Source organism: Crinia signifera, chromosome 1 (assembly GCF_055691185.1).
Source record: "Crinia signifera chromosome 1, ASM5569118v1, whole genome shotgun sequence".
In the NCBI taxonomy this organism is placed as follows: Eukaryota; Metazoa; Chordata; class Amphibia; order Anura; family Myobatrachidae; genus Crinia; species Crinia signifera.
The window spans coordinates 401,173,986-401,201,725 of record NC_139217.1 but is presented as its reverse complement, the minus strand read 5'-3'; the positions used below and the strand labels follow the sequence as shown (position 1 = coordinate 401,201,725).

At 47.0% G+C, this 27,740-nt stretch overlaps 1 protein-coding gene across 3 annotated transcripts in view; it reads right to left on the bottom strand.

Annotated features, from left to right (window-relative positions):
• Positions 1 to 27,740, bottom strand: part of TMEM232 (transmembrane protein 232) — a 199,217-nt gene that overhangs the window by 143,304 nt on the left and 28,173 nt on the right. For 2 of the 3 annotated variants that reach the window (XM_083151677.1, XM_083151676.1), the window contains 5 exons: positions 19,266 to 19,371; positions 9,884 to 10,041; positions 6,352 to 6,451; positions 5,595 to 5,722; positions 14 to 186 (listed from right to left, as the gene is read on the bottom strand). In XM_083151677.1, the coding sequence (XP_083007803.1) occupies positions 14 to 186; positions 5,595 to 5,722; positions 6,352 to 6,451; positions 9,884 to 10,041; positions 19,266 to 19,371 (665 nt within the window). The remainder of the gene's footprint in view (positions 1 to 13; positions 187 to 5,594; positions 5,723 to 6,351; positions 6,452 to 9,883; positions 10,042 to 19,265; positions 19,372 to 27,740) is intronic. The other variant, XM_083151679.1, reaches the window with a different exon arrangement.

Genomic DNA, 27,740 nt, shown 5'->3' with positions numbered 1-27,740 from the left:
ATTTCATACAAACCAATTTTGTTGATGGAGATGTTCTTTCAGCATGAAGAGGTGCTCAATAATATTGCTGTAATTTGTGCCATGATTTTGAATGCACTGCCAAATCAGGAGACAATGCCAAAGAAATGGGTCTATGTCAGCTGCTTCTGAATTCAAACTCAGCTTGTCTGTAGAATCTTGTTCTTTCTGCAAAACACAGTAACATGATGCCAGAATAAAAAAGCTCTAGAGAAACGCAATGCTACATCTTATCCAGTATTATCCTTAATAATGGCTGTAGGCTGCACACACCTTGGGGGGAGGGACTCTGTGGCGTAGGGCCTGGTTCAGAGCTGTCACAGCCTAGCTGATTATCGATAAACTGCGTATGTGTACTGCCCGTAGTAATCATGCGCAAGGCCTCCTTGCAGTGAAATCTTGCTACTTCTTTTCTTCGTTTGCAAGGTGATTGACAGAAGCTGCATTCAAGGGTGTAAACTGTTAATTACTAGGAGTGCCTGGAAAAACGCAGGCATGCCCAAGCATTTTCAGGGAGCATGTGTGACATCTGCTCTGGCCTTGATCAGCCTGATTCTATCGCAGCCGCTGAGTAAATCCTGGGCTATGCGCTGATTGCACACACTGGAAAAATAATTTGATGATGAGCAGATTGCGTATGTATTTGAAGGGAATCATCGCTGTAACTGCTTTTCGCAAGCCCTGCTAAGTAATTCACAGAATTTCACAGGGGTGGGTTTTCACTCTGGCGGGGCGGCGGCTATGTGATCACTCCGAAGATTAGCAGCCCAGCCGTTACCGACAGCATTGAAGGCAGATACCGACAAAACAGATCCGACTTTAAAACAAGACGGATCTGTTTTGTAGGAAATGGCAGCAGATTGTCAAATTCACAGCCATTTTTTTTGTCAATCCGCTGCAGGTTTCTGACTTTCCGACACTCAACAATCGATACATTGAATACTGACTGTCAAGTTCCTGTCAGAAGGAGCAAAACACGGCCCAGAATCCAGCACCCACATCTGTATAGAGAGAAAGAGTAAACTGTAAGTGCTGCCCATCAGTGCGGCATTTGACTCTGCCTTGGCTTCCCATAATACACCTGTCACTACTTGTATCTCCTCTTAGACACTCTATTCATATATGCAAGGCCGTCATCTACAGTTCCCAGACCTAAAACTTTAAAGGGGCTTAGCCAATTAGGAGCCACAACTTGTCTAAAATAGAACTTTACAGAGCTGAGTAATACCCCTTTTACACCAAAAACCCTGGTCCGACCTTGGTCTTTGAACGCTGGAGTTTCCAGGGTCTGACCCTGCTTTATACCCCATTTATACCCCTTTTACACTAAAATCCCTGGTCGGACCCTGGTCTTTGAACATGGAAGTTTCCAGGGTCGGACCCTGCTTCATACCCCATTTACACAGCACTTCAACCTGGGTCGGACCTGGGTCTGCACCATTTACACTGAACCTGGGTCAGCCCTGCTTTTCCCTATGGATGACATTAAAAATGTCAATTTTAGGACTGATAAACTGCCATCCAACCTTCCCTCAATGATTTAAATAAAAATTAAAAGACATGAAAAGTTAGCATTGAAAAATGTTGGTTGGTTTATTTAGCAAAATATTTTGTCAAAAAGTTATATTCAGTGATGAAGCGCACATAGCGGTATAAAAGTGCAGCATCACCCATGTGCTCCCCAGTCCTCTGCCCCTGCAGCAGCAGTCAGTTGGTCGACCTAAAGATGGTCGACAGTCATTAGGTCGACACCACTAGGTCGACATACTGCAAGGTCCACATGGGACAAGGTCAACAGGTCATTAGGTCGACACAAGCATTAGGTCGGCATAGGATTTTTCACTGTTTAATGAGCCGACATATACCGACAGGCGGTATTTCATGCCCTAATATCCACTAGGGCAGTGATGGCTAACCTTGACACTCCAGCTGTTATTGAACTACACATCCCAGCATGCCCTGCTAAAGTTTTACTATTTGGCCATGCTAAAACTGATGCAGGGCATGCTGGGATGTGTAGTTCAACAACAGCTGGAGTGTCAAGGTTAGCCATCACTGCACTTGGGGCATTGTGGGAGAATAAAATAGTGTGCCGAGTGCATGGACACTTAAAACTGTGTCCATGTCGACTATGTCGACATTCGGGTAAAAAAAAAAAAACATCGAAAAACCCCATGTTGACCTTTTGACTGTCGACCTAGAGCATGTCGACCTAATGCTTGTGTCGACCTGATGACCTGTCGATCTTATCCCATGTCAACCTAGACACCTGTCGACCTTGCAGTATGTCGACCTTATGACTGTCGACAATATTTAGGTCGACCATACAATCCATACCCCTCCCCCCAGCCCCCCCAAAACAAACATAAATGATTTCTGTAGGTAGAGTATATATCCCTTAAAAAATTGAGTCACTGGAGTGGGAGGCACATCACGCACCCTCCTCCTTTAAGCTCTTGGTCCCACTACTGCCTGACAGCGCTGCATCCTAGTGCCAGATAGGGTTGTGGCAGGTCCACCTGTGGAGTGCCAGGTAGCAGCCTGTGTGCACTGTCCGCACGGGTTGCTGTCTTCTGCTGCTGCAATGCACTGTGGAATGCATGATACTGACTTACGGAAAGGCGTCCCATGCTTCGGGTATCCTTTCAGCACTACCCATATGTCCCGACCTGGGTTGGGACCATTTACACCGCTCACGACCCAGGTCCGACCAGTGTTCAACCCTGGTCAGGACCTGGGTAGGAGACCAGTGTCAATGGACCTGGGTTGGTCCTATTTACACCAACACTGACCTGGGTCCGACCTGGGTTTTTCGTTGGTGTAAAAGGGGTATTACACAGCACTTCGACCTGGGTCGGACCTGGGTCTGCACCATTTATACTGAACCTGGGTCAGCACTGCCTTTCCTTGTGGATGTCATAAAAAAAAATGCTTGCTCATTGCCAAGGGGGTGAAATTGCTTGTTTCCAGGAGGCAAAACATTATATATACAGTATATATATATATATATATATATATATATATATATACTACTTAAATAAAAATTCTGAAGGAGTAGAGGGGGGAAGCTGCCCCCTGGGGTGCTGGGAGAAGGGAGGTTTCTGCGGCTGCTGAGGGGAGGTGGGGGTACCTGTCAGCCTGAGGTCGGAGCCTGAGAGGATTATGTGCGCCGCCGCCGCTGCTTCTGAATCAGGCCCAATATCATACAACTGCGACTGATGATGGTCGGAGCCAGAGGGAATGATGTGCTGGTGAATCAGGCCCAATATCATACAACTGCGGTCTGCGGGGGATGATGGTCGGAGCCAGAGGGGATGATGTGCGCCACTGATGCTGTACCTCCCCCTGCAGCCGCGAAGTTCCTGCGACGAATGGACAGTCAGTAGTGGGGGTCCCTCCGGCGCATAGGAACTAGTACTATTTCCCATGCGCTGGAGGGACCGCCGACACTGACTGTCCATTCGCCGCAGGGACCGGCTGCCGGGGGGTGGTACAGCAGCAGCGGTGTACATCATCCCTCCGGCTCCAACCTCAGGCTCCGACCATCATCCCCCGCAGTTGTATGATATTGGGCCTGATTCATCAGCAGCAGCGGCGGCGGCAGCGCACATCATCCCCTCCGGCTCCGACCGCAGGCTGACAGGTACCCCCACCTCCCCTCAGCAGCCGCAGACAACCCCCTTCTCCCAGCTCCTGGGGACAGCTTCCCCAGTGCTGCACGCTGTGGACCCGCTGCGGGTGCCTGCACCCGCAGCAGGACCATTTACACCGGCCTTTACACGGGTCCTATCCGGGTTCTACCCAGGTCAGGACCTGGGTAGAGGACCCGTATAAATGGACACGGATATACCCAATTTACACCGCCGATGATCCGGGTCTGACCCGCCGCTGACCCGGATTTTTCGGCGGTGTAAAAGGGGTATAATAAACAGCTGGTGTGGTTGAGGGATAACAATGGTAATGTTTCACATTACTGAGCGATTATTGGTTAAGTGTGTATGTGCTGCATTCGCATTGTGTATGCATCAATGTGTTGCTGTGAACCCGCACACAATGAGGTTATATTCCCAAAATGACTGTCAGGATGGGCTCATATAGGGAAAGTAACAGTGAGTGGTTCTAAATATGCAGGCGAGCTCTTACATACAAACATGGCTCCTGCGTGGGGGGGTCTGCGCATGCGCATATTTGCGTATGTTCAGACCCCGGGAGTGAATGGGTTCAGGGAGTTTCACACTCACCGAGCCATTCGCTCCAGAGAAGGCAGGTGGCGGACAGCAGGCCGGAGCAGGGAAACACCCAGCATTTTATGGACATCCCCATGAAATGCTGGGGGTTTCCCTAGGAATGCAAGCGGGCCGATGGCTGCTCAGTGTGGGTGTCTGACATCACATGATGTCCATGACCGCCCCCTTTTCATCAAACAGCAGCAGAAATAAAAGTCAGTTTTCATTGACTTTTATTTCCGGAGGGGAGAGAAGTCATTCGATGGTATGGTAAGACCATCCAATGATTTTTTTTCCTTCGGCCGGATGCGATGGGAGGTGTTCTCGACACATTCCCTTGCATGTTACAGATGGAATACGGGGGGGGCGTTCAGCAGGGAGGTGGGCGGTGCTTACCCGCTTGCTAGGCAGTGGAGGAACTTGTCCTTGAACTCTTTCTCCTCAATTGTCCAAAAGTGTGTAATACATGATAATACAATAATAATTAAATGTTACTGCTAATCAATCATAAAACCGTGTTTGTTTTGTTTGAAACATTTGATATTTGTCTTCACAAAGCTTATGTGACAGAAGACAACTTTTTTTTATTTTTTTTTATATAAACTTTGGGTTGAATTTACTTCCTCGCTTTCTGTATACAAAACAGAATTAAAATGAAAAGTAAATAGGTAAAATAATGCAAGCATTGCTGCCAACATGATATATAAGCTGCTTTTAATTTACTATCAGAGCCTGAACTAAATTAAGTGGAAAAAGTAATTTGCTTAGATGCCAAGTGGCTTGAGGAAAAAGTGTGAATCACATTAATTTACTATAAAAAAAAATACAATAATAAAAGATTAAAGGTATATAGACTTCCAGTCATTTTTATACTGGATGCAGATGGATTTACTTTTGTACTGTACTCTTGGATATAACTACAAATAAACTTAAGGTGCCCATACACTAGTAAGATTTATCTTCAGATCTGTCTGGTTGGAACAAAAACATGGTTATGGATGAGTGACAGTTTGTCAGTTTTCCAGCATTTCCAAGCAAATGGTCAACTGTCATTTGCTCTCATGCATAACCATGTTTTTGTTCCTACCAGCCAGATAAATCTGCATGTGTATGGCCACCTTAAGTTTTGTACACGGAGTCAAATGTTATATAGAGTACAGAGCACATCTATTGTTGCATATAAATGCCAGTGAAAATAAACCTCCTGTATTTGCATACAAGACACTGTTGAGTGAATACGGGTCTCTCATATAAAGGAAGACGCCGCTTGTTCTGTTACTGCTGAATCAGATAACAGCTAACTCTTAGTTACGGCTTCACGCAAGCTTCTAACAACCTATGAAATCTCACCTGTAAAAATGTCTCAGTTTCCAGGTAATACTCTACATTACATATGATTGCTCCAACTTTCATCATAACGTGCACTGATGACAGGACACTTGGGAATGGCTGATATGTTGTTTCACATTCTGACAAAGCTGCAATAGGAGGAAAATTTATATTTTTGGTTAAAAGACAACCTAAGACTTCCTATGGAAATCAAGGAGAAAATGTTAACAAAACAATACATTTTCATTATTGCTTCCAAAACAAATACTTCTATTTTGCTGAACTATGGCCAATTCCATTCAAATATGGACGCAGAGCCTAAAATAAAAATGTCAACACAGGTACAAGATGTTGGCATTATTTATCAGCTGAAATGCTCATACTGTAGATGCCAATGTTCATGTAGCTGTGTGGTTTTTTTTTTGCAACTGCACAGAAACGGTTATTTCTAAATGCTGATACAGCTCATGCGTTACACAGAGTGCACACAAAGAGGCGCTGTTGTGACTGAGAGAGGCAGTATCAGAAATGCTCAGGAAAAGTGATGGGCGGACCTGGGTTGTATCTAGAAATGATTCATGCACTATTACAGTATGTGTAAAGCAAGCCCACAGTAGCTGCAAATGCCATTTTATCTTCAGATATAGAAAATAGTAAAAAAAATGTTTGCCTTCGTACATCATTCTTTTCTAGGTAACCTTCCCTCCGTGTCAGGTGGAGGCGGCTAGTAATGTCCATTTACATTTGATCATTAAACAAGGAATTTTAGCAAACAGACCTTTTAAATACGTGGAAATGTTCCTTTTTTGTTCTTCAAAATGCTGCAGTTGTCTTAGGAGATGAAAAGCGTAAAGCCTTAAAAATGTCACAAATCCAAGCTGTAGACACAAGCAGAGAATAATGCAGTTTATCCTTGCGAATAGTGATATTTCCTACATACTGTATTAATATATCATTAAGGAGTTAATGAGTTCTGGCTTTTGAATATCTCATTTCCTACAACCTCGTTTCCATGAAGGAAATACAGACGCTTCCAGGGAACACAACCCCCAACCTTACTTTTTTTTAAAAGTCTGGATCCACCAGGAGCCAAACTGCTTTGTAAGTTCTTATTAGAGGATAAATCCACAGTCTATTCAATACCTAATTGGTGGGTTAATATTTATAGGGCATGGCCAAATGTGTTTACTCCTAAAACATGAAAGAAATTCAACAACTATGTACTGTATTTTGACAATAAACTTCAGAAAACCTACTTGAAGGCCACAATAGATCTCATTATACTGTAGTGTTAGTAGATGCGCCGAATGTGCTGAGTTCCAATTACTCATTTAGCGGCTCATCAGAGCAATTGCTGTGCATATTGATTATAGATTTTTTTTAACTGTTTACTGTTGTATAAAAAACATTAGATGTATACAATTCTTGTTATCTGGTAAGCACTGCTTGTTTGACTGTCATAATGTCACAAGTAGCGACTAACAGTATGGGGGAAGGGGGTTTGTAAAATCTATATTTTCAGTTTTTGCTACATTATGCAAATTGATAATGTGAAGGATACTATAAAATTTGGCCAAACCTCCCAAAAAGGCATCCTATGGAAGGTAGCACCAAGTATGACTTTTGGGGGATTCTTTGATACTGTATGGTGTAAATGTCCTGCAGTGTTCTACTTGATACTGTGTTCTACTTGATAGAATGCCGATTAACCCTTTGGGTGCCAAGTGAATTTGGCAAAATAGGGGTGAACATTGCCAAGCAAACATTTTTATTCATCATAATGACCTGTAATAGTTACCTTATATATGAAATATAATCTTTTATTGAACAACATTTTTTATTTGAATCTCTATAACAAATGAGAGCGATACTGGCATTTTTTAGCAGATATTTTGCGCATTTCTCACAGAGATGTTGGCACTCAAAGGGTTAAGATCCCGTTGGCACAAATTAGGAAAAGAAAGCTATAACTGGGGAAGACCCAACATAATCAAAACTTCAGAACGATAACATACATTCAAGACTTGAGTGGGGTAATATAAGATCACACACACATGGGGACTTACATATATATTTTAGCCCACAAGATAAAGCGTGCAATAGTGAGTATATATGGGTCCTATGCTACCCAAATAAGAACCCACATCTGGCACAAATACTGGTTGTCATATAAATGGGCAGTACGGATGGTGTAATGGTTAGCATTACTGCCTCACAGCGCTGAGGCTCTAACTGTGCGGAGTTTGTATATTCTCCTTGTACTTGCGTGGGTTTCCTCCGGGTACTCCGGTTTCCTCCCACAATCCAAAAATATAATGGTAGGCTAATTGGCTCCCAACAAATTAACCCTAGAATATCCAATAATTCATTAACAGAGAAGACATATCTGAAAAAAACAAATGAAAAATGGCACAGGCAAAAATATCTAACCATATCTGAGCTTTAAGCAGGTACAAACAATGCAATTATCAGGCCAATCCACAGATAACTGGGTGATTGGACCAAAAATTGGAAAGTGTTTATGCAGGGGGGGAAAGAGCTTTTGAAGCCAATAAATTGTTTCATACGTACCTGCAGTGGTTAGATTGGGCGGAAGAAATAGCAAGTGATACACACGTTATATTGTTCCAGACTTTCCAATCCCATTGTAGAGATCAAGAGAAAGTAGAGACTGAGCAAGAAATTTCTCAGTGTGTATAGACACACACCAATCCAATTATTGCTCCATTGGATTGTAGCATTTATTAGATAGCATTAATATTGCCTAGTGTTTTCCAGGATTATTATACAAGGTATCAGATACTCTTTGTACAATGTATTATGAGTAATGCAGAATATAAAACAGAGTTAGCAACAAGAAAATAACTAGTATCATTCATTGGAAGACTAAGGGACAGCACACACACACTAAAAACACTTCATTATTTTGCTTAGGAATTGGACGGGACTAATGCCACTCATTTAACCTAGAGGATCATGAAATAAAGATTTTTTTTCCCTGTTATACTTTATGGAATTAGCAAAATCTAAGGTGCTGATTCAGAGTCACACGCTGCTTTACCATCCTTTGTTGTAGTCGTGTCCATCACTTTGTACAGTAAAAGCCTTCACCTGTGCACATGAATTCATCTGAATGTGCCCACTTAGTCTTTAGACATTACCCAACTCCGCCATAACACGCCCATCAGTGTCCCACATATTTCCAAAACATTTCTAAGTTCATGAATCCCAAATGTTACTGTGCATACACACCGCAGGACATACAGTATTCCCTGTGCACTTTTTAATGACTTAGATGCTTGCAAAGTTGAAAAAATATCTACCATTTGTGCAAATATACGCATATGTGCAAATATACGCATGTGTGCGAGTCAATATTAGACCCTTAGTGAGAATAAATAATTTCATTTGATGCATAGCCAATGAATAATATCAAGCACTTACTAACTTGTAACAATATAATACAAGTAAAGTCTTACTGTTCCAGAGAAAGAGGGCAACTCTCATCCATGCTCCCATTTCTCAGTATACCACAGCCCACTGTGGGCTTACCAGGAAGGGGATACTGAAGCCGGCAATCATGAGTCACTCTGCATCAGCTGCTGGGTATAGGGATTAAGTGCACCTTATGCTGAAATGTGCTATGAGATATATACATATACACATAGTATATAGTTGGTGAGTGCCTCCATCACCAAAAATCCAGATGCACACTGGTTGTATAGGGACCCTCACAGGTGTGCGGGTCATATTGTATTAGGGGGTGCACCGTCAAAGGGTTGTGTCTAGCACCACCTATTGGGCATGTCTAATACCGCCCATTGAAACAAACACCACCAATCAGGTGTGTCGACCATCATCTATTGGCGCTCGCTACAATATAAACTCGCAGCCACACCATAATCTCATGCCTATTTCAGTTTTAATCTTCTAATTACTGTGTAACAAGACATGCAAATAAAGTAAAAAACATATATGGATGACGCGTGTATGTAGTGATATGACAATGGTCTAGTATAATTGATAATGCAAAACACACATAATTGATTGACGGGCGCTTCTTACAATGGAGTACAGTTCTAAAAAGCAATAAACTTTTGTAAAGAAGGAGGTGATTTTAAAGGTGGGCACAGCATTAGGAGGTGCCTGTGCACCCCTAACACTCAATGTGCACACACCTATGGGGACCCTCCAAGTTGGGATCTTGGAGACCACCCCTAAGTTCAAACAATAGCGACTTAAATCCAATGCATTTAATAGAATTTCATCATTAGAGGCTACATGTCCTTTAAAATAAAATAAACCATTACCTTTGAAAGTTTAACTTCACTGGTGGACAGGTTAGGCTTATGGGCAGCATCGTAACAAATTTGATAAAGAACTGACTCAGCAATATAGAACAGCAGAGGAATGTGCTCCTGATTGAGTTCAGCTTGATCCACTGATATAAGTAGCAAGTCCAGAGCCTCTGAAACAAAAATGGTTTGTTTAGCAGCAGTTATTATTATTTATAATTGGTCGGTGTAATGGAGCACTAAAGCTGTATTGTCATGTCCTCTATGTGCGCAGTTGTAAAATAAAAACAAGTCATATACAGTATCGTGCTCTGCTGGCTGCACCTGAGTCTGTAATGGAGGACCCCCCCGCCCCCCAGGAAACAAATAAAGGAGAATATTATAGTGAACCAAAGTGGTGTCGTACAAGAGTAACAGTAATTTATTAATTGTAAACAAATGGTTACAGGTAGGTGGTTGCGCCAAAGATTGCAGCTATATGTATATCTGTGGAACACCAGTTTTCCAAAGAACATGCAGTAAAAAAAGATATATACACTCCAGCGCTATCTCCAAATATACCAGTCAAATAAACACAGCATATGATTTCTCAGAATATTAGGAGCCTCAGTTCTTCTATAGACACCCCTTAGAGACCTTACTGACCTTAAGTCAGGTCCCTATATTCACATAAAGGTATCTTTTTCTTTATGTTGCACCTCTAGTTCACGTCTCCCCTATATTCGGATATTCCCTGATCAGATGTCCCAATGTCTACTGACCTTAAAATAAGGCCCTATTTTCACATCAAGGTATCTTTACTCTGTAGTCACTCTTCTATATTCCATTGATTCATACGTCTGTGCATCATATACACCCGGATCGACACTCACCTCTATATGAGGCCCTATGTTCACTGCAAGGTTTCTTTTAAGTGACGTCCGTATATGTTATCCTCCACGAAAAAGAATCTCCAAACATGGGATACTCAGCACAAGAAATTTATTCCATCCAACATGCAAAAAACATATAGTAAAAATCCAACGATTAAAAAGTATCCGCACAGAGATGAAATGAGACCACAATTACCCTCTCCCTATATCCGGATAAGGGAAGAGAGTACTACTAGATGTAAAAAAAGTATAGGGTCTCACCATCAGCTGTGCTTTCCTCCTCTCACCAATGCGTTTCAGGCTATTTGATACAGCCCTTTTTCAAGGTGTGAGTTAGTTCCTGTGTGGGAGGGTATTTATACCCATTCTCCACTACAGATTTTATAAAACCAGATCTGGATTAATTTAAAATCCATTACAAAAAAACACATAAACAATTCTTAAAAATACATGAAATACATACCCTACGGCTATCTAATACATAGACTCATCCTCCCTATTGCTACAATGCCCGTTAACATAATCAAATGTATACAAAGTGCAACGTGCTTATGTGGTGATAAATTGTGCCGGTCTAGACGGCTAAGTACCATCTATTTTCCGGTGTGTATATTCCGCCGGAAGTGCGTATTTGCACTTCCGGTCCGCCGATCTTTAACGTCCTCTATGGTACGCAATCCTCGGTAGTTATGTTCCTCCCTGGTTTGCGTCCTATACCGGAAGTACGTATATGTTCTTCCGTCATATCCTCTTTCTGGAACGCAACTCAGAATTTTTCTCCGCTTGTGTTTCCTTATTATTAGCGGCCATTTTTGTTGTGATTCGTTCCATTGGTTTCCATATCCAAATGGAATGCTTTGTATGTATTCTTTCTTGCGGGCGCCATATTGGAGTCTAAATGTCGCTCCAGATATACAGACAAAACAACATATATGAAAGGGGGTTAGTATATAGAATAATAACTACCTATATTAAAAAAAAACGTATGTTGTTTATATAAGAGAACATTTGTTATCATAAAAAACATTTCAATTCGAAACCCACATTCAGGCCCAATGGCTCAATGGTTTTGTGTGCATAAATCTTTTTCATTTCCATCCGTGACAGCCTCTTTGTCATTTACTCTCCAATTGTCTTTTATGATGTTAATGCCACAGAAGGACAAAATATGGCTGGGGTCTTTATTATGTGTATTTTTAAAGTGTGTGGAAACATTATGGGTCTCTAGCCCTTTTCTTATGTTCCTCACATAAGAAAAGGAAACACAAGCGGAGAAAAATTCTGAGTTGCGTTCCAGAAAGAGGATATGACGGAAGAACATATACGTACTTCCGGTATAGGACGCAAACCAGGGAGGAACATAACTACCGAGGATTGCGTACCATAGAGGACGTTAAAGATCGGCGGACCGGAAGTGCAAATACGCACTTCCGGCGGAATATACACACCGGAAAATAGATGGTACTTAGCCGTCTAGACCGGGTACTATGGAAAAGACGGAAATACTGGACTTTTTGCACAATTTATCACCACATAAGCACGTTGCACTTTGTATACATTTGATTATGTTAACGGGCATTGTAGCAATAGGGAGGATGAGTCTATGTAGTAGGTAGCCGTAGGGTATGTATTTCATGTATTTTTAAGAATTGTTTATGTGTTTTTTTGTAATGGATTTTAAATTAATCCAGATCTGGTTTTATAAAATCTGTAGTGGAGAATGGGTATAAATACCCTCCCACACAGGAACTAACTCACACCTTGAAAAAGGGCTGTATCAAATAGCCTGAAACGCGTTGGTGAGAGGAGGAAGGCACAGCTGATGGTGAGACCCTATACTTTTTTTACATCTAGTAGTACTCTCTTCCCTTATCCGGATATAGGGAGAGGGTAATTGTGGTCTCATTTCATCTCTGTGCGGATACTTTTTAATCGTTGGATTTTTACTATATGTTTTTTGCATGTTGGATGGAATAAATTTCTTGTGCTGAGTATCCCATGTTTGGAGATTCTTTTTCGTGGAGGATAACATATACGGACGTCACTTAAAAGAAACCTTGCAGTGAACATAGGGCCTCATATAGAGGTGAGTGTCGATCCGGGTGTATATGATGCACAGACGTATGAATCAAGGGAATATAGAAGAGTGACTACAGAGTAAAGATACCTTGATGTGAAAATAGGGCCTTATTTTAAGGTCAGTAGACATTGGGACGTCTGATCAGGGAATATCCGAATATAGGGGAGACGTGAACTAGAGGTGCAACATAAAGAAAAAGATACCTTTATGTGAATATAGGGACCTGACTTAAGGTCAGTAAGGTCTCTAAGGGGTGTCTATAGAAGAACTGAGGCTCCTAATATTCTGAGAAATCATATGCTGTGTTTATTTGACTGGTATATTTGGAGATAGCGCTGGAGTGTATATCTATCTTTTTTTACTGCAAGTAATTTATTAATGATAAATTCTGGAATGATGTCATTGTAAGTGTGTGAGCTCCCACTTAATATGCACAAGAAAAAAATAGTGCAATAGTGCTTGATCAAAGTGTAGAAGAAGAAAAAACAATGCACACTCATCATACTTGGCTGCATGTGAATACATCTCTGCGGGAGTATTCCGGAGAGGTGAAGCAGCCTCGGGGGCAATAGGATGTGTCCATGTCAAAATAATGGAGATTAGCATTTTTGTAGCCGTGCCCCCTCCGTGATTCCTGTCTTTATCTGCATAACAAGCAAGCTTCCCTCGGACGTGGGTGGAATGCGGGAGGTGTACTCACTCTTCTGGTGTTGCGGGGGACTACCCGAAAAACCGTGAGTCTACCACAAATTCCGAGAGAGTAGGTAACTATGACTCACTTGTAGATAAAGAACTAAAAACCAGCAGTGATTTCTTTAAAGGTCAATTTCTCCTCAGGATAGAAGAGATGTGCCCTCCAATGGAAACTTTCACATTTTCAGATATCCTCAATGAGAACATAGAACATAAAGAACAACCAATGGTGTGATTTACCGCAAACCCATAGGTGAGAGAAAAGTATGAAACGCACTAAAATGTAGCAAAATGAATGGACCTGTAGTGGTTTCTTTAAAGGTTCAGGTTGGTACCATAAAATACTGGACATTGTGCAAAGAAGGTACTGAATATGCATTATCCTTTATGCAGTAATGTTAAAAAAAAGGCTCCACGTACTTACACAAAGACTAGACAGATAGAAGAATAACAAAAAACGGTACTCTTTACTTAGCACGGCGCCCATCGCGGCCATCGCGGGCATTGAATGCACTAAAAAATCGGGTGCGACGCGACCGACGCGATGCCCGCGATTTCCCATAGGGAACAATGTTCAATGCCTCAATTGACCCGATTTTTCCATAGGAAACAATGTTAAATGGCCCACAGAGGCCAAATAGGCACCCTGAAGTGTAAAATGGCCCCCACAATTGTTAACGCCACACCACGATCAACGTGAACCCGAAGCGTGGCGAGCGCAGCGAGCCCGCGAGGGGCGGCAGTACGCGTCCTACGACCTTTTCATACCCCCACTATCCACGTCGGCGTGGAGTTGAGAATAGAATAGTGTGGCGAGCGCAGCGAGCCACCGAGCCCGAAGCGTGGCGAGCGGACGCGGATACCTGTGAAGCCCGCAAAGGGACGCGTTTACCTGTGAAGGTATCCGCATCCCCTCGCGGGGCTCGCTGCACTCGCCACACTATTCTATTCTCAACTCCACACCGACGTGGATAGTGGGGGTATGAAAAGGTCGTAGGACGCGTACCGCCGTCCCTCGCGGGCTCGCTCCGCTCGCCACGCTTCGGGTTGACGTTGATCGTGGGGTGGCGTTAACAATTGTGGGGGCCATTTCACACTTCAGGGTGGCTATTTGGCCTCTGTGGGCCATTTAACATTGTTTCCTATGGAAAAATCGGGTCAATTGAGGCATTGAACAGGAAAATCGGGTCAATTGAGACATTTAACATTGTTCCCTATGGGAAATCGCGGGCATCGCGTCGGTCGCGTCGCACCCGATTTTTAGTGCATTCAATGCCCGCGATGCCCGCGATTTTTTTACCTGCGATGCCCACGATCAAAATCGGGGGCGCCGTGCTAGGTAAAGAGTACCCAAAAAACAAGTGTGTGTACTGCTTTTATGGTCTCTTTTCTTTGAATAATATCCTGCATTTTATTGTACCAGCCTGAAACTTTAAAGAAGCAGTTTCGGGCACATTAAATGTTTTACACATGAGTGCACTTGACACTTTTTCCTATGGGTTTGCTCCATTGGGTGTTCTATGTTATATGCCATCCCTGAGGATATTTGGATGTTTGAAAGTTTCCCTGGGACAGAGAAAATAGGTTGTACTTTTATGAAACCTCTGCAGGCTTTTAGTTCTTTATCTACATGTGAGTGCATTCCGTTTCTTATACACTTCAACCAATTATTCAAACAGTATTAACATTATTTTTCCTGACTTTTTTGTGTTTTACATAGTATAATATTCTAATTTTGTATAACAGCACTTAGGTTCCCGATATTGTTCCCTTAGTTGCACATTTGCGTTTGCCTTTGTGCCTGACATTGAGAGTCAAACAGTTTTGCTAATTTCATTTTTTCTAAATTATAGTCTATCGGCGTGTTCCTATTTCTCATGCTGATATTTTCTCCTGCAAAACACAGGCTTATTGTTGCAAATGGCCATTATCAGGCTATACATTTAAAGCACTTTTTTGGGGAGAGAAAAATGTCCCATTTTCGGGCAACAACAGATTTGGGAGAAGTATACGGGCCCAGGGCCGGCGCTACCCACTCAGCAAGTCCTGCAAAGCAGGGAGGCGCAGTGCTGGATAGGCGCTCCGCTCTCCCTGCTCTGCTACAATGCTGGACTGCTGCTGCTGTCGGCTGCCACAGCCTGCGCCTGTCTGACTATGACAGGCAGCGGCATCTGCAGCATGAAGAGCGGGCAGCGCCTGCTCTGTCTTCTTCTACAACCCTGAGCACTGCCAGTGCAGTGCCTCTCCGTCCTGAGTCCTCTCAACGTATCTGTGTCAGGCTGTGTAATCAATCTAAAATCCTACAGCATAACACAGCTTGCATTGCCGAGAGGCTTTTAGATTGATTATCTAGTCTGCCACAGACTGAATTAGTTGAGTGTTGAGTTAAGCACAGGAGGAGTGATAGAGAACTTCTGCAGGGACGCTAGCTGATGTACATCTGGAGGGGCAGGGGGGTGGCCCTATCGACATCTGGAGGCTCTGTCACTCCATTTCTTTCTGTCCTCCTGTGTCAGGTGAGGTACTAGTACACCAGGTTGTGTTTTGTTGGGGCTACAGACACAGGAGGTATGGGAGTGATTGGGGGGGGGGGGGGGCACAGGAGGAATGTGTGATGGGGGCACTAGAGGATTATCTGTGATAAGGTGGTACAGTAGGTATGTGTGTGTGATGGGGCATAGGAAGGATGTGTGTGATGGGGCACAGGAGGGATGTGTGATGGGGGCACAGGAGGATTATCTGTGATAAGGTGGTACAGTAGGTATGTGTGTGATGGGGCATAGGAAGGATGTGTGTGATGGGGCACAGAAGGGACGTGTGATGGGGCACTAGAGGATTATCTGTGATAAGGTGGTACAGTAGGTATGTGTGTGTGATGGGGCATAGGAAGGATGTGTGTGATGGGCACAGGAGGGATGTGTGATGGGGGCACAGGAGGATTATCTGTGATAAGGTGGTACAGTAGGTATGTGTGTGATGGGGCATAGGAAGGATGTGTGTGATGGGGCACAGAAGGGACGTGTGATGGGGCACTAGAGGATTATTTGTGATAAGGTGGTACAGTAGGTATGTGTGTGATGGGGCATAGGATGGATGTGTGTGATGGGGCACAGAAGGGACGTGTGATGGGGGCACAGGAGGTTTATTTGTGATAAGGTGGTACAGTAAGTATGTGTGTGATGGGGCATAGGAAGGATGTGTGTGATGGGGCACAGAAGGGACGTGTGATGGGGGCACTAGAGGATTATTTGTGATAAGGTGGTACAGTAGGTATGTGTGTGATGGGGCATAGGAAGGATGTGTGTGATGGGGCACAGGAGGGATGTGTGATGGGGCACAGGAGGATTATCTGTGATAAGGTGGTACAGTAGGTATGTGTGTGATGGGGCATAGGAAGGATGTGTGTGATGGGGCACAGAAGGGACGTGTGATGGGGGCACTAGAGGATTATTTGTGATAAGGTGGTACAGTAGGTATGTGTGTGATGGGGCATAGGAAGGATGTGTGTGATGGGGCACAGAATGGACGTGTGATGGGGGCACAGGAGGATTATTTGTGATAAGGTGGTACAGTAAGTATGTGTGTGATGGGGCATAGGAAGGATGTGTGTGATGGGGCACAGAAGGGACGTGTGATGGGGGCACTAGAGGATTATTTGTGATAAGTTGGTACAGTAGGTATGTGTGTGATGGGGCATAGGAAGGATGTGTGTGATGGGGCACAGAAGGGATGTATGATGGGGGCACAGGAGGGATGTAGGAGGGGGCACAGGGGAGATTTGTGTGATGGGGGGCACAGGAGGGATGGGCAGAGCCGGCAGGACCCGGTAAGTGGGTTTAAACGCTGCAGCGCTCCCCTTCGGCCTGCTATCTCCCGCTGGAACCATGACACCCACCATTTAAAAATAAAATAAACACAGGAGCCAGGGTAAGCAGGGTGGGCGACAATTCATGGGCTCAGAGTCTTTGTCTAGTTACAAAAAGGAAGAAAGGGGTGACACTACAGTCACACAGTAGCGCTAGTTCTAAAATTGGTGGCGACCCTTTCACTATTCCGGGTAATAGCTGCAGCCCCTTATCAGAGGTTTTGTGAGCCTCTGTAACAAGCTGCACTCAGGAGTGATAGCGATAATAAATCGCTACATTTAAGAGGCGCAGCTATACCCAGTCCAATGATTACAACAATTTATATGAAGTAAATTATTTTAATAAAAAAAAATTATATATATATATATATATATATATATTTCATAATATTCGATGTGCACTTCATATAATTCATAGACAATACATGACATACAACATATAACACATACATAAAAAAAAAATATATATATATATATATATATATATATATATATATATGATGCTGTCAGAAAATAGAAAAATATTTCATGGGAATGCAGGCGGAATGAAGTCACATGACGTCAGCCGCCTGCCCTGTCTTTGTCCTGGTGTTCTCAAATATAGGTCAGGCTCCACTGACTTATATTTGCGAAGGCAGGAGAAATTATTAGATGGTCAGCAACCATCAAATGATTTCCCCTGCTGGATTCGTAACACATCCCCTCCTTTGGTTGTGAGGAGAAAATGGCTGCGCGGGGGGGAGGTATCAGAGGTGTAGCTAGGGCGGAGCTGGTGGAGCACAAGCTCTCTGCTCTCTGCTGCCGGTTCTCCCGCCCTGTTCGCCTGCTTCCTACTGTGCCTGTGCAAGTATGGGAGGGCGCAAATTTATAGTTTGCAGGGGGGCGCCGAACACCCTAGCACCGGCCCTGTACGGGCCCATGTGTTATTGAGGCTCTGAGGGCTGCTTATCAGGAATTATGCTTCACGTGCCTCAGGTCGGCTATTGGGGCTAATCAGAGAGCCATGGTAATTTATTCCACTTAGGGCCTAATTCAGCATGGATCAATAGTCATAGAATTCACAGTGGAAGCATAAAGCTACCACCCAGACAGAAAGAAAAGACGTCCCATGCAAAATTACAAGTGCACCGTAAACGGGTGATCCATTAGCGGGTCCAGTCGCAAAAAAAAAAAACGGATTAGCAAACAGTTTTTTCCATCAGCGCCAATCTAGGGCTTCCAGTAATTTGCTCAAGAATTAGGCTGGAAGAGGTCATCGCTGACATCAGAGACTCACCCAAATAATGCCTTGGCACACTGGCGTTTTCACAGACACACCCAATAAAATGCCATGTTTCCACCCCTAAATGCCAGCTTCCAAAATTTGGGTGGTCTTCCCAGCCCACCCCTGGGAAGGTGGGCAAGTCCCCACTTCATGGAGGCCTCCCTTTTGTACCCACAACAGGTTACAAGGAGGAGGAGGAGGAGGCAGCAATGTAGGGAAGTATGCCTCAGGGGTAAGTATGGAGGTGAGGTCTAAGAGGTTCCACAGCAGCCACCTGCATTAATTACAACAAGGATCCTTATAGACATCCTTGATATTTTGATAGGCAGACTTGGTTGTGCCTCCAGCCAAGATCCTGGCGCCCTAGGCAGATGCCTAAACCTGCCTAATGGTAGAGCCCACCCTGCCTGTGCACAGGAAACATATCTCTAGTGTTTCAGTTACGGCGGTCGATATTTTCTGGATCTACTTCTCTGCTGTGAGCAGCTGCGATTGTTCTGTTGGGTGTCTCTATACAAATCACAGACATTAGCATATATTCACACATACTGTACTTGACAGTACACGTCCATTGTACATACAGATGCTTCCAACCTAGAAGGATACTAATAATATTAATCTACCTTCTTGAAATTTTCCTTTACATTGAGACATTAAAATAAGTTCTGTCCAGGCAAGGTGCAGATTCACATGATGCCCAGAGCCATTTGTATGAAGTCCTGTTCGTCTCTAAACAAAATAACACAAATAAATATACATACTGTATATATGTTACACACACACACACACACATATATGGATGGACCAGCCACACCCACAGCGCAGAACCTTGTCCATCCATGCCCATCTTGCACCTGCCCCATCCTGTCCTGTCCAACTTACCTTGATCCTGGTCCTCTTTTCCAGCAATTGCTCTTTATCTGCATTTCACTAAAGGGACCCACACATGGTACGATTATAAAAAGCACGCCCCCGCATAGTCCATATGGAAAGGCTAAAAAGTATGTGCAGACTGGAATTTTTTAACTAGATCGCATTCACCCAGTAATTGACTATTGTACAGTAGTCAAAAATCAGGTGTAGTTCCAATAGCAACACATTGTACAGTCCAAAGCATATAGCGAAAATGCTATGTCTCATATCGCACCTAGCACACATCTCACCATGTGTGGGCGCCATAAGGACCACCAATAACAACTCACTTTTGTAGGAAGTGGGAGTCTGCTTGAATCAACTGTTATTATTGCCTTAGTAGAATCTGATACATTTAATATAGCAGGGCCAGCTAGCTCTTATTCTGGTTCACTCGCAAAGGCAAATTCCTTCTCAAATGGACAAAACCATGTGAACTGCAGGGGCGCAGATGTAACATGTGCAGAAAGAGATTTAGATTTGGGAGAGTAATTTCTGTGCAGGGAAAATACTGACTGCTTCATTTTTACATTGCAATATAGATCTCACTTTGAAGTAAAACCCCACACAAATTTAATTCTCTCTTGCGAGTGAACCCGAATAAGGGCCATTGTGTGAAGCTCCAAAGGGGCATATTTCACACCATCGCCCGCAGGGAAATACATGAAAGCACTTTTCTGTCTTTCCTCGCAGAATTGCGGCGTTTTGCCTATTAGCATAGGCAAAACTCTGGTCTGCACGGATCACTCAGCACACATCGCAGGTGTGCAGCGATATAGGCACATCGCTCAGCAGCGGCTCCACCGACACCACAATGTGTACTGGGCGATACAGACATAATTGTGCTCTCATAGCCTCCACCCTTCCGGGCACTGTATAACTTGCATTTTATTTTTCTTCGGGTGCCGACGAGGGCCCTTATTCTGATCGGTGCGGATATTCCCGAATTCTTACGGTGCGGTCCGCACGCCACGCTGTGCGGCGGCGTGCGGGCATCGTCCGTAGAAACGCCCACGTGTCCTCCGCATTCGGACGGGACTCACTCTTTAAGAACAGGGCGTGTGTACGGGCGACATACAAACCGTGCGTGTGCGGTGGAAACGTACAGATTCTTGCACGGTCTTCCCGCACAAGCACGGTCTTACCGCGTCAGAACGTACGGGAAGCTGTCCGTACGCCCCGATGCGGAGTATTTACGCACAATCCAACACTTTTGTACTGAGTACACACAGCGATCACATGACCCACTTAGGCTATTAGGCAACCTCCTGAAAAAGGGATTGTTATCAATTTCAATCAATTAAATGCTCATCTATACTAACCCACATTCCTACTTCATTCATGACACACATTAACCCTTACAGCATGTGACCCTATCATACATCTATATACACTATGTACATTTTGCTTATTTTAAACATTTTAAACAACTTACACATATACTTTAGCACTAGGTGATTCATCGCGCCCTACGGGCGCTCTTCACACCGTCGTAAGGGGCTGTGCCCCCTTAATTTGTGAACGTTTGTATATGAGAAATATGGTTAGAATTGTATGAAAGATGCCCTGTATTGCAACTTAGGTGTCCGCGAATCGCGGGAGGGGGGGGTCGCGGAGGGTGCCGCGAATTGCAGGAGGGGGGGTGCCGCGAATTACAGGAGGGGGGGTTGTGGGGGGGTGGATGCTGCGAATCGCGGGAGGGGAGGGATTGCAGAGAATCGTGGGAGGGGGGTCGCGGGGTGGATTGCTGCAAATCGCGGGAGGGGGGTTACGGGGGCGGGGGTTGCGGCGAATCATGGTAGGGGGGGTCGCGGGGGGTGTGCCGTGAATCACGGGAGGGGGGGGTCACGGGGTGGGGTGCCGAGAATCGCGGGGGGGTGTGTGTGTGCCGTGAATCGCGGGAGTGGGGGTTGCGGGGGGGGTGGGGGGGGGTGTGACGCGAATCGCCACAAGAAAAAATCAACACAGAAAGGTCAACACATGTAAATGTTGACATAAGGTGTGGCACTTCATTGGTGTCCATGTCGACACATGAGAATGAATATGAAAACATTCAAAAAATGAAAAAAAAAAACTTCAAAAACTCATGTCAACCTTTTTCATTGTCGACCATAGCCATGTCAGTGTTTTCCATGTGCAATTTAATTCTGGAGCTGCCGCGAATTGCGGGAGGGGGGGTCGCATGGGTGCCGCGAATCGCGGGAGGGGGGGTTACGGGGCGGGGGTTGCGGCGAATCATGGGAGGGGGGGTCGCGGGGGTGTGCCGTGAATCACGGGAGGGGGGGTCACGGGGTGGGGTGCCGAGAATCGCGGGGGAGGTGTGTGTGTGTGTGCCGTGAATCGCGGGAGTGGGGGTTGTGGGGGGGGGGGTGCCGCGAATCGCGGGAGGGCGGGGTTCACAGGGGTTCCGGTGGGGGGTTGCCGCGAATTGCGGGAGGTGGGGGGTCACGGGGGGTGCCGCGAATCGCGGGGGGGGGGGGGTTGCGGGGGGTGTGACGCGAATCGCCACAAGAAAAAATCAACACAGAAAGGTCAACACATGTAAATGTTGACATAAGTGTGGCACTTTATTGGTGTCCATGTCGACACATGAGAATGAATATGAAAATATTCAAAAAATGAAAAAAAAAAAATTCAAAAACTCATGTCAACCTTTTTCATTGTCGACCATAGCCATGTCAGTGTTTTCCATGTGCAATTTAATTCTGGAGCTGCCGCGAATCACGGGGGGTGCTGCGAATTGCGGGAGGGGGGGTCACGGGGTTGGGTGCCGCGAATCGCGGGAGGGCGGGGTTCACAGGGGTTCCGGTGGGGGGTTGCCGCGAATTGCGGGAGGTGGGGGGTCACGGGGGGTGCCGCGAATCGCGGGGGGGGGTTGCGGGGGGGTGTGACGCGAATCGCCACAAGAAAAAATCAACACAGAAAGGTCAACACATGTAAATGTTGACATAAGTGTGCCACTTCATTGGTGTCCATGTTGACACATGACAATGAATATGAAAACATTCAAAAAATGAAATAAATCTTCAAAAACTTATGTCAACCTTTTTTATTGTCGACCATAGCCGTGCCAGTGTTTTGCATGTGCCATTTAATCCTGGGGCTGCCGCGAATCGCGGGGGGTGCCGCGATTTGCGGGAGGGGGGGGGGTTGCGGGGGGTGGGTGCCGCGAATCGCGGGAGAGCAGGGTTCATGGGGGTTCCGGTGGGGGGTTGCCGCGAATTGCGGGAGGGGGGGGTCGCAGGGGGGTGCCGCGAATCGCCGGAGGGGGGGTTGCAGGGGGTGTGACGCGAATCGCCACAAGAAAAAATCAACACAGAAAGGTCAACACATGTAAATGTTGACATAAGTGTGCCACTTCATTGGTGTCCATGTCGACACATGACAATGAATATGAATAAATTAAAAAAATTAAAAATAAATCTTCAAAAACTCATGTCAACCTTTTTCATTGTCGACCATAGCCATGTCAGTGTTTTGCATGTGCCATTTAATCCTGGGGCTGCTGCGAATTGCGGGGGGGGTGCCGCGAATTGCGGGAGGGGGGTCGCAGGGGGGGTGCCGCCAATCGTGCAAGGGGGGGTCGCGGGGGGGGGTTCTTTTTGCAGCGAATCGCGGGAGGGAGGTCGCGGGGGGGGTTTCCGCGAATCGGGGGAAGGGGTCACGGGGGAGGGTTTGCCGCGATTCGCGGGAGGGGGGGGGTCGCGGGGTGGTGGTTATGCCGCGAATTGCGGGAGGGGTCGTGGGGGGGTTCTTTTTGCAGCGAATCGCTGGAGGGGGGGTCGCGGGGGTGTTTTTGCTGCGAATCGCGGTAGGGGGGGTCGCGGGGGAGCGGGTGTTTTTGCCGCGAATCGCGGGAGGGGGGGGCGCGCGGGGGGGGGGGGTTTTGCCGCAAATCGCGGGAGGGGGGCGCTCACCTGGTGGCTGTGGAGTAGCAGTGCTGGGCAACATGGGAAGGCAGTGGGTGTCTGGCACTGTCTGTGGGCTCACTGGGCTGGTTCTCTGTCACATACCTCCCAACATGACCCTCTCCAGGAGGGACACAATGCTCTGTTTCTAGACTTCCCCTTAATGTATGATTGCCATCACCTGTTTTAAACAGGTTAATTTCTCAGAAAGGTGTTCAGCACAGATGAAGGCAATCACACATTAAGAGGAAAGTCCAGGAACAGAGCGTTATAGACACAGACACCCACTTTGAGTGACAGATGTAGCCAAATATATAGGAGATGTTAGGAAAAAACACTGACAACTTTGAACTTTAAATAACGATTTATTCAGAAACAATATTAACAAAAATGAAAATTAATTTTCAGCATCAATTATGCTTTCAATGAGGCTCGTCATTTGCCGCATCAGGCCTCGTAGACGAAGGAGGGCCCCACGGCGACCCTCCTCTGCTTGGGCAGGCTCATCTGTGGAGGAAATTCAAATTTAAAAATGACTAATGATATTCATGCATACATTTAACATAGTCAAACCTACATTTTAAACATGCATTCTGACAGGTATGTGTGTATGTATATATATCTATATATATATATATATATATATATATCTATATATATAGATATATATATATAGATATATATATATATATATATATCTATATATAAATATATATATATATACTAGGTGATTCATCGCGCCCTACGGGCGCTCTTCACACCGGCGTAAGGGGCTACGCCCCTTAATTTGTGAACATTTGTATTGTGAGAAATATGGTTAGAATTGTATGAAAGATGCCCTGTATTGCAGCTTCTGGCAGTGGTGAGGGTCCAGCGTGGCAGCACAGGAGTACCGGACGGTGGCCCTGAGTCAGTGTCTCCTCCTACTGGGTGGGAGTTAGGGTGCATGAGAGCAGGAGGCTGGGATATGAGGCATGATAGGGGTATGTGGGCAACACAGCGTCAGCGATTACCCAGTGGTGGAAGTTACGGTTCAGGAGAGCAGGAAGCTGGGTAGTGATAGGGGTGTGTGGGCATACGGGGACTAAAGAGGGTGGTGGACACTGTGCAGCTTCTGCCAGTGGGTGAGGGTCCAGCGTGGCAGCACAGAAATACAGGAGTCAGTGTCTCCTCCGACTGGGTGGGAGTTAGGGTGCATGAGAGCAGGAGGCTGGGTGGTAAAGCATGATAGGGGAATGTGGGCAACACAGGGTGAGCGGGTCTCCACTGGCGGAAGTTACGGGGCAGGAGAACAGGAGGCAGGGCAGTGTCCTCCCACATTGATGGCAAAAGTATTCAACATCGGCCATAAACCATCGATTATTTAAAAATCATTGATGGTCGATGGGCATCCCTAGAACTGGAGGAGGGTGGGGGACAGTATGCAGCTCCCGGCAGTGGGTGAGCGTCTCCTCCCACTGGGAGGGAGTGAGTGTGCATGAGAGCAGGAGGCTGTATAATAGTGGTATGTGGGAAAGACATTGATAAAAGTTGTGGCGCTGGTGCAGAGGGCAGTGGGGAAACCTGCAGTGCGGCAGCCAGGGCCGGATTTCCCACCTAGGGGCGGTACCTGCTTGTGGTGGTACAGGATCCCCCTTTGTCACGGGGGTACGTGAAATGCGGGAGCGGGGGCCGCGGTGGTCCGCTGGGGGGTGGAATTGCCGGAAGGGGGTCTGGGGGGTCTGCAAATTGCGGGAGGGGGGTGGTGTGTGGGGATCCGCGGTTAGCGGGAGGGGGCGGGGGTCCGCAAATCGTGGACAGGGGCGCGGGGGGGCTTGAATCGTGGGAAGGGGGGTCCGCAAATTGCGGGAGGGGGGTTGTCGGGGTTAGTGAATTGCGGGAGGGGGGGTTGCGGAGGTCCGTGAATTGCGGGAGGGGCGTGTGGGGTGCCGTGAGTCAAGGGGGGGTGGTGCGGGGGTCCGTGAATCACGGGAGGGGTCATGAATCGCAGGAGGGGGTGGTCGTGGGGGGGCTGCGAATCGCAGGAGGGGGGGTGTGGGGGGTTGCCGTGAATTGCATGAGGGGGGCGTGAATCAAGGGAGGGTAGGCGCAGGGTGGTGGTGCGGGGGTCCGTGAATCGCGGGAGGGGGCATGAATCGCGGGAGGGGGGGTCGTGGGGGGTTCCGAATCGCAGGAGGGGGGGTGTGGGGGGTTGCCGTGAATTGCATGAGGGGGGCGTGAATCAAGGGAGGGTAGGCGCAGGGTGGTGGTGCGGGGGTCCGTGAATTGCGTGAGGGGGGCATGAATCGCGGGAGGGGGGGTCCCCGAATGTGTGAATTACGGGGCAGTGGCAAATCGCGAGAGGTGCCGAGGGGGCCCGCAAATCGCGGGAGGGGGGCGCTACGGGGGGTTCCGTGAATCGCGGGAGGGGGCGGCGCGAATTGCGGGAGGGGGGTCGCAAATCACAGTAGGGATGGGGGTGCCGTGAATCGCGGGAGGGGGGTCGCGGGGGGCCCTTTTAACGCCGGGAGGGGGGGGTCGCAGGGGTCCGGCGAATCGCGGGAGGGGAGGATGCAGGGGTCCTGCGAATCGCGGGAGGGGGCTCGCGGGAGGGAGGGGTCGCTGGGGTCCCGCGATTTGCGGGAGGGTCGCGGGGGTCCCGCGTTTCGCGGGAGGGGGTGGTCGCGGAGGTCCAGCGAATCGCGGGAGGGGGTGGTCGGGTCTGGGACGGATATTAGACAGCACTTACATCGACAGCCATTACATCGACACCATTAGTTCGACAGCTCAATAGGTCGACATGGTTTTAGGTCGACATACCATTAGGTCGACATGTCATTATGTCGACATGTCATTAGGTCGACAGCTCATTAGGTCGACAGCTCATTAGGTCGACATGTTTTTAGGTCGACACTGCCATTAGGTCGACAGAGTCTATGTCGCCAGTCAAAAGGTCGACATGGGTTTTTTCACTGTTTTTTTGGCCGAAATGTCGACACAGTCGACATGGACACAGTTTGAAGTGTACCGCAGCCGCTGCGCTCGGCACATTATTTTATTCTCCCACCACGCCCTAGTGGATAGTAGGGCATGAAATACCGCCTGTCGGCACATGTCGGCTCAATAAACAGTGAAAAAACCCATGTCGACCTTTTGACTGTCGACATAGACACTGTCGACCTAATGGCAGTGTCGACCTAAAAACATGTCGACCTAATGAGCTGTCGACCTAATGAGCTGTCGACATAATGACATGTCGACCTAATGGTATGTCGACCTAAAACCATGTCGACCTATTGAGCTGTCGAACTAATGGTGTCGATGTAATGGCTGTCGATGTAAGTGCTGTCTAACAATAGTCCGGATACTGGGGTGGTCGCGGGGGTCCCGCGAATCACGGGAGGGGGGTCGCGGGGGTCCCGCGAATCGCGGGAGGGGGGGTTCGCGGGGGTCCCGCGAATCACGGGAGGGGGGGTTGCGGGGGTCCCCCGACTCGCGGGAGGGTGGAAAGCGGGGGTCCCGCGAATCGCGGGAGGGGGGGTGCGGGGTCCCGCGAATGGCGGGAGGGGGGGTCGCGGGGTCCCGCGAATGGCGGGAGGGGGGGTCGCGGGGGTCCCGCAAATCGCGGGAGGGGGGGTCACGGGGGTCCCGCGAATCGCGGGAGGGGGGGTCGCGGGGGTCCCGCAAATCGCGGGAGGGGGGGTCGCGGGGGTCCCGCCAATCGCGGGAGGGGGGTCGCGGGGGTCCTGCGATTCGCGGGAGGGGTGGGTCGCGGGGGTCCCGCGATTCGCGGGAGGGGGGGTCGCGGGGGGGTCCTGCAAATCGCAGGGGGGGTCGCGGGGGGTCCCGCGAATCGCGGGAGGGGGGTCGCGGGGGTCCTGGCAGAGGGTAGGGATGTGCAGGAGTAATGGTGGATGGTGGCTGTGGAGTAATGGTGGATGGTGGGCGTGTACTGTAGCCCTGGCTGGGCGGGGGGAGGTGATGTCAAGGGGGTGGAACGTCATACACATGAAAGTGAAACTGTTCTACACAGGAACGTTCTCCACAGGGGTTGAGTGACAGATCTGGCTAAATATATAAGAGATACACACATATCTAACTATATATATGAGACATACACCTATACATACATGCATACATACTACATGGAAAGCCTGATTTTGGCCCTCTACCCTTTACTCTGTAGAACACCTCACAGTCATACTGCTCCTTCTCAATCCAAACCCACCCATGACTAAACTCTGAGAAGCATGCCACGCGCTGCACCAATCACAATTCTGCAAACAAAGTTCAGTGTCT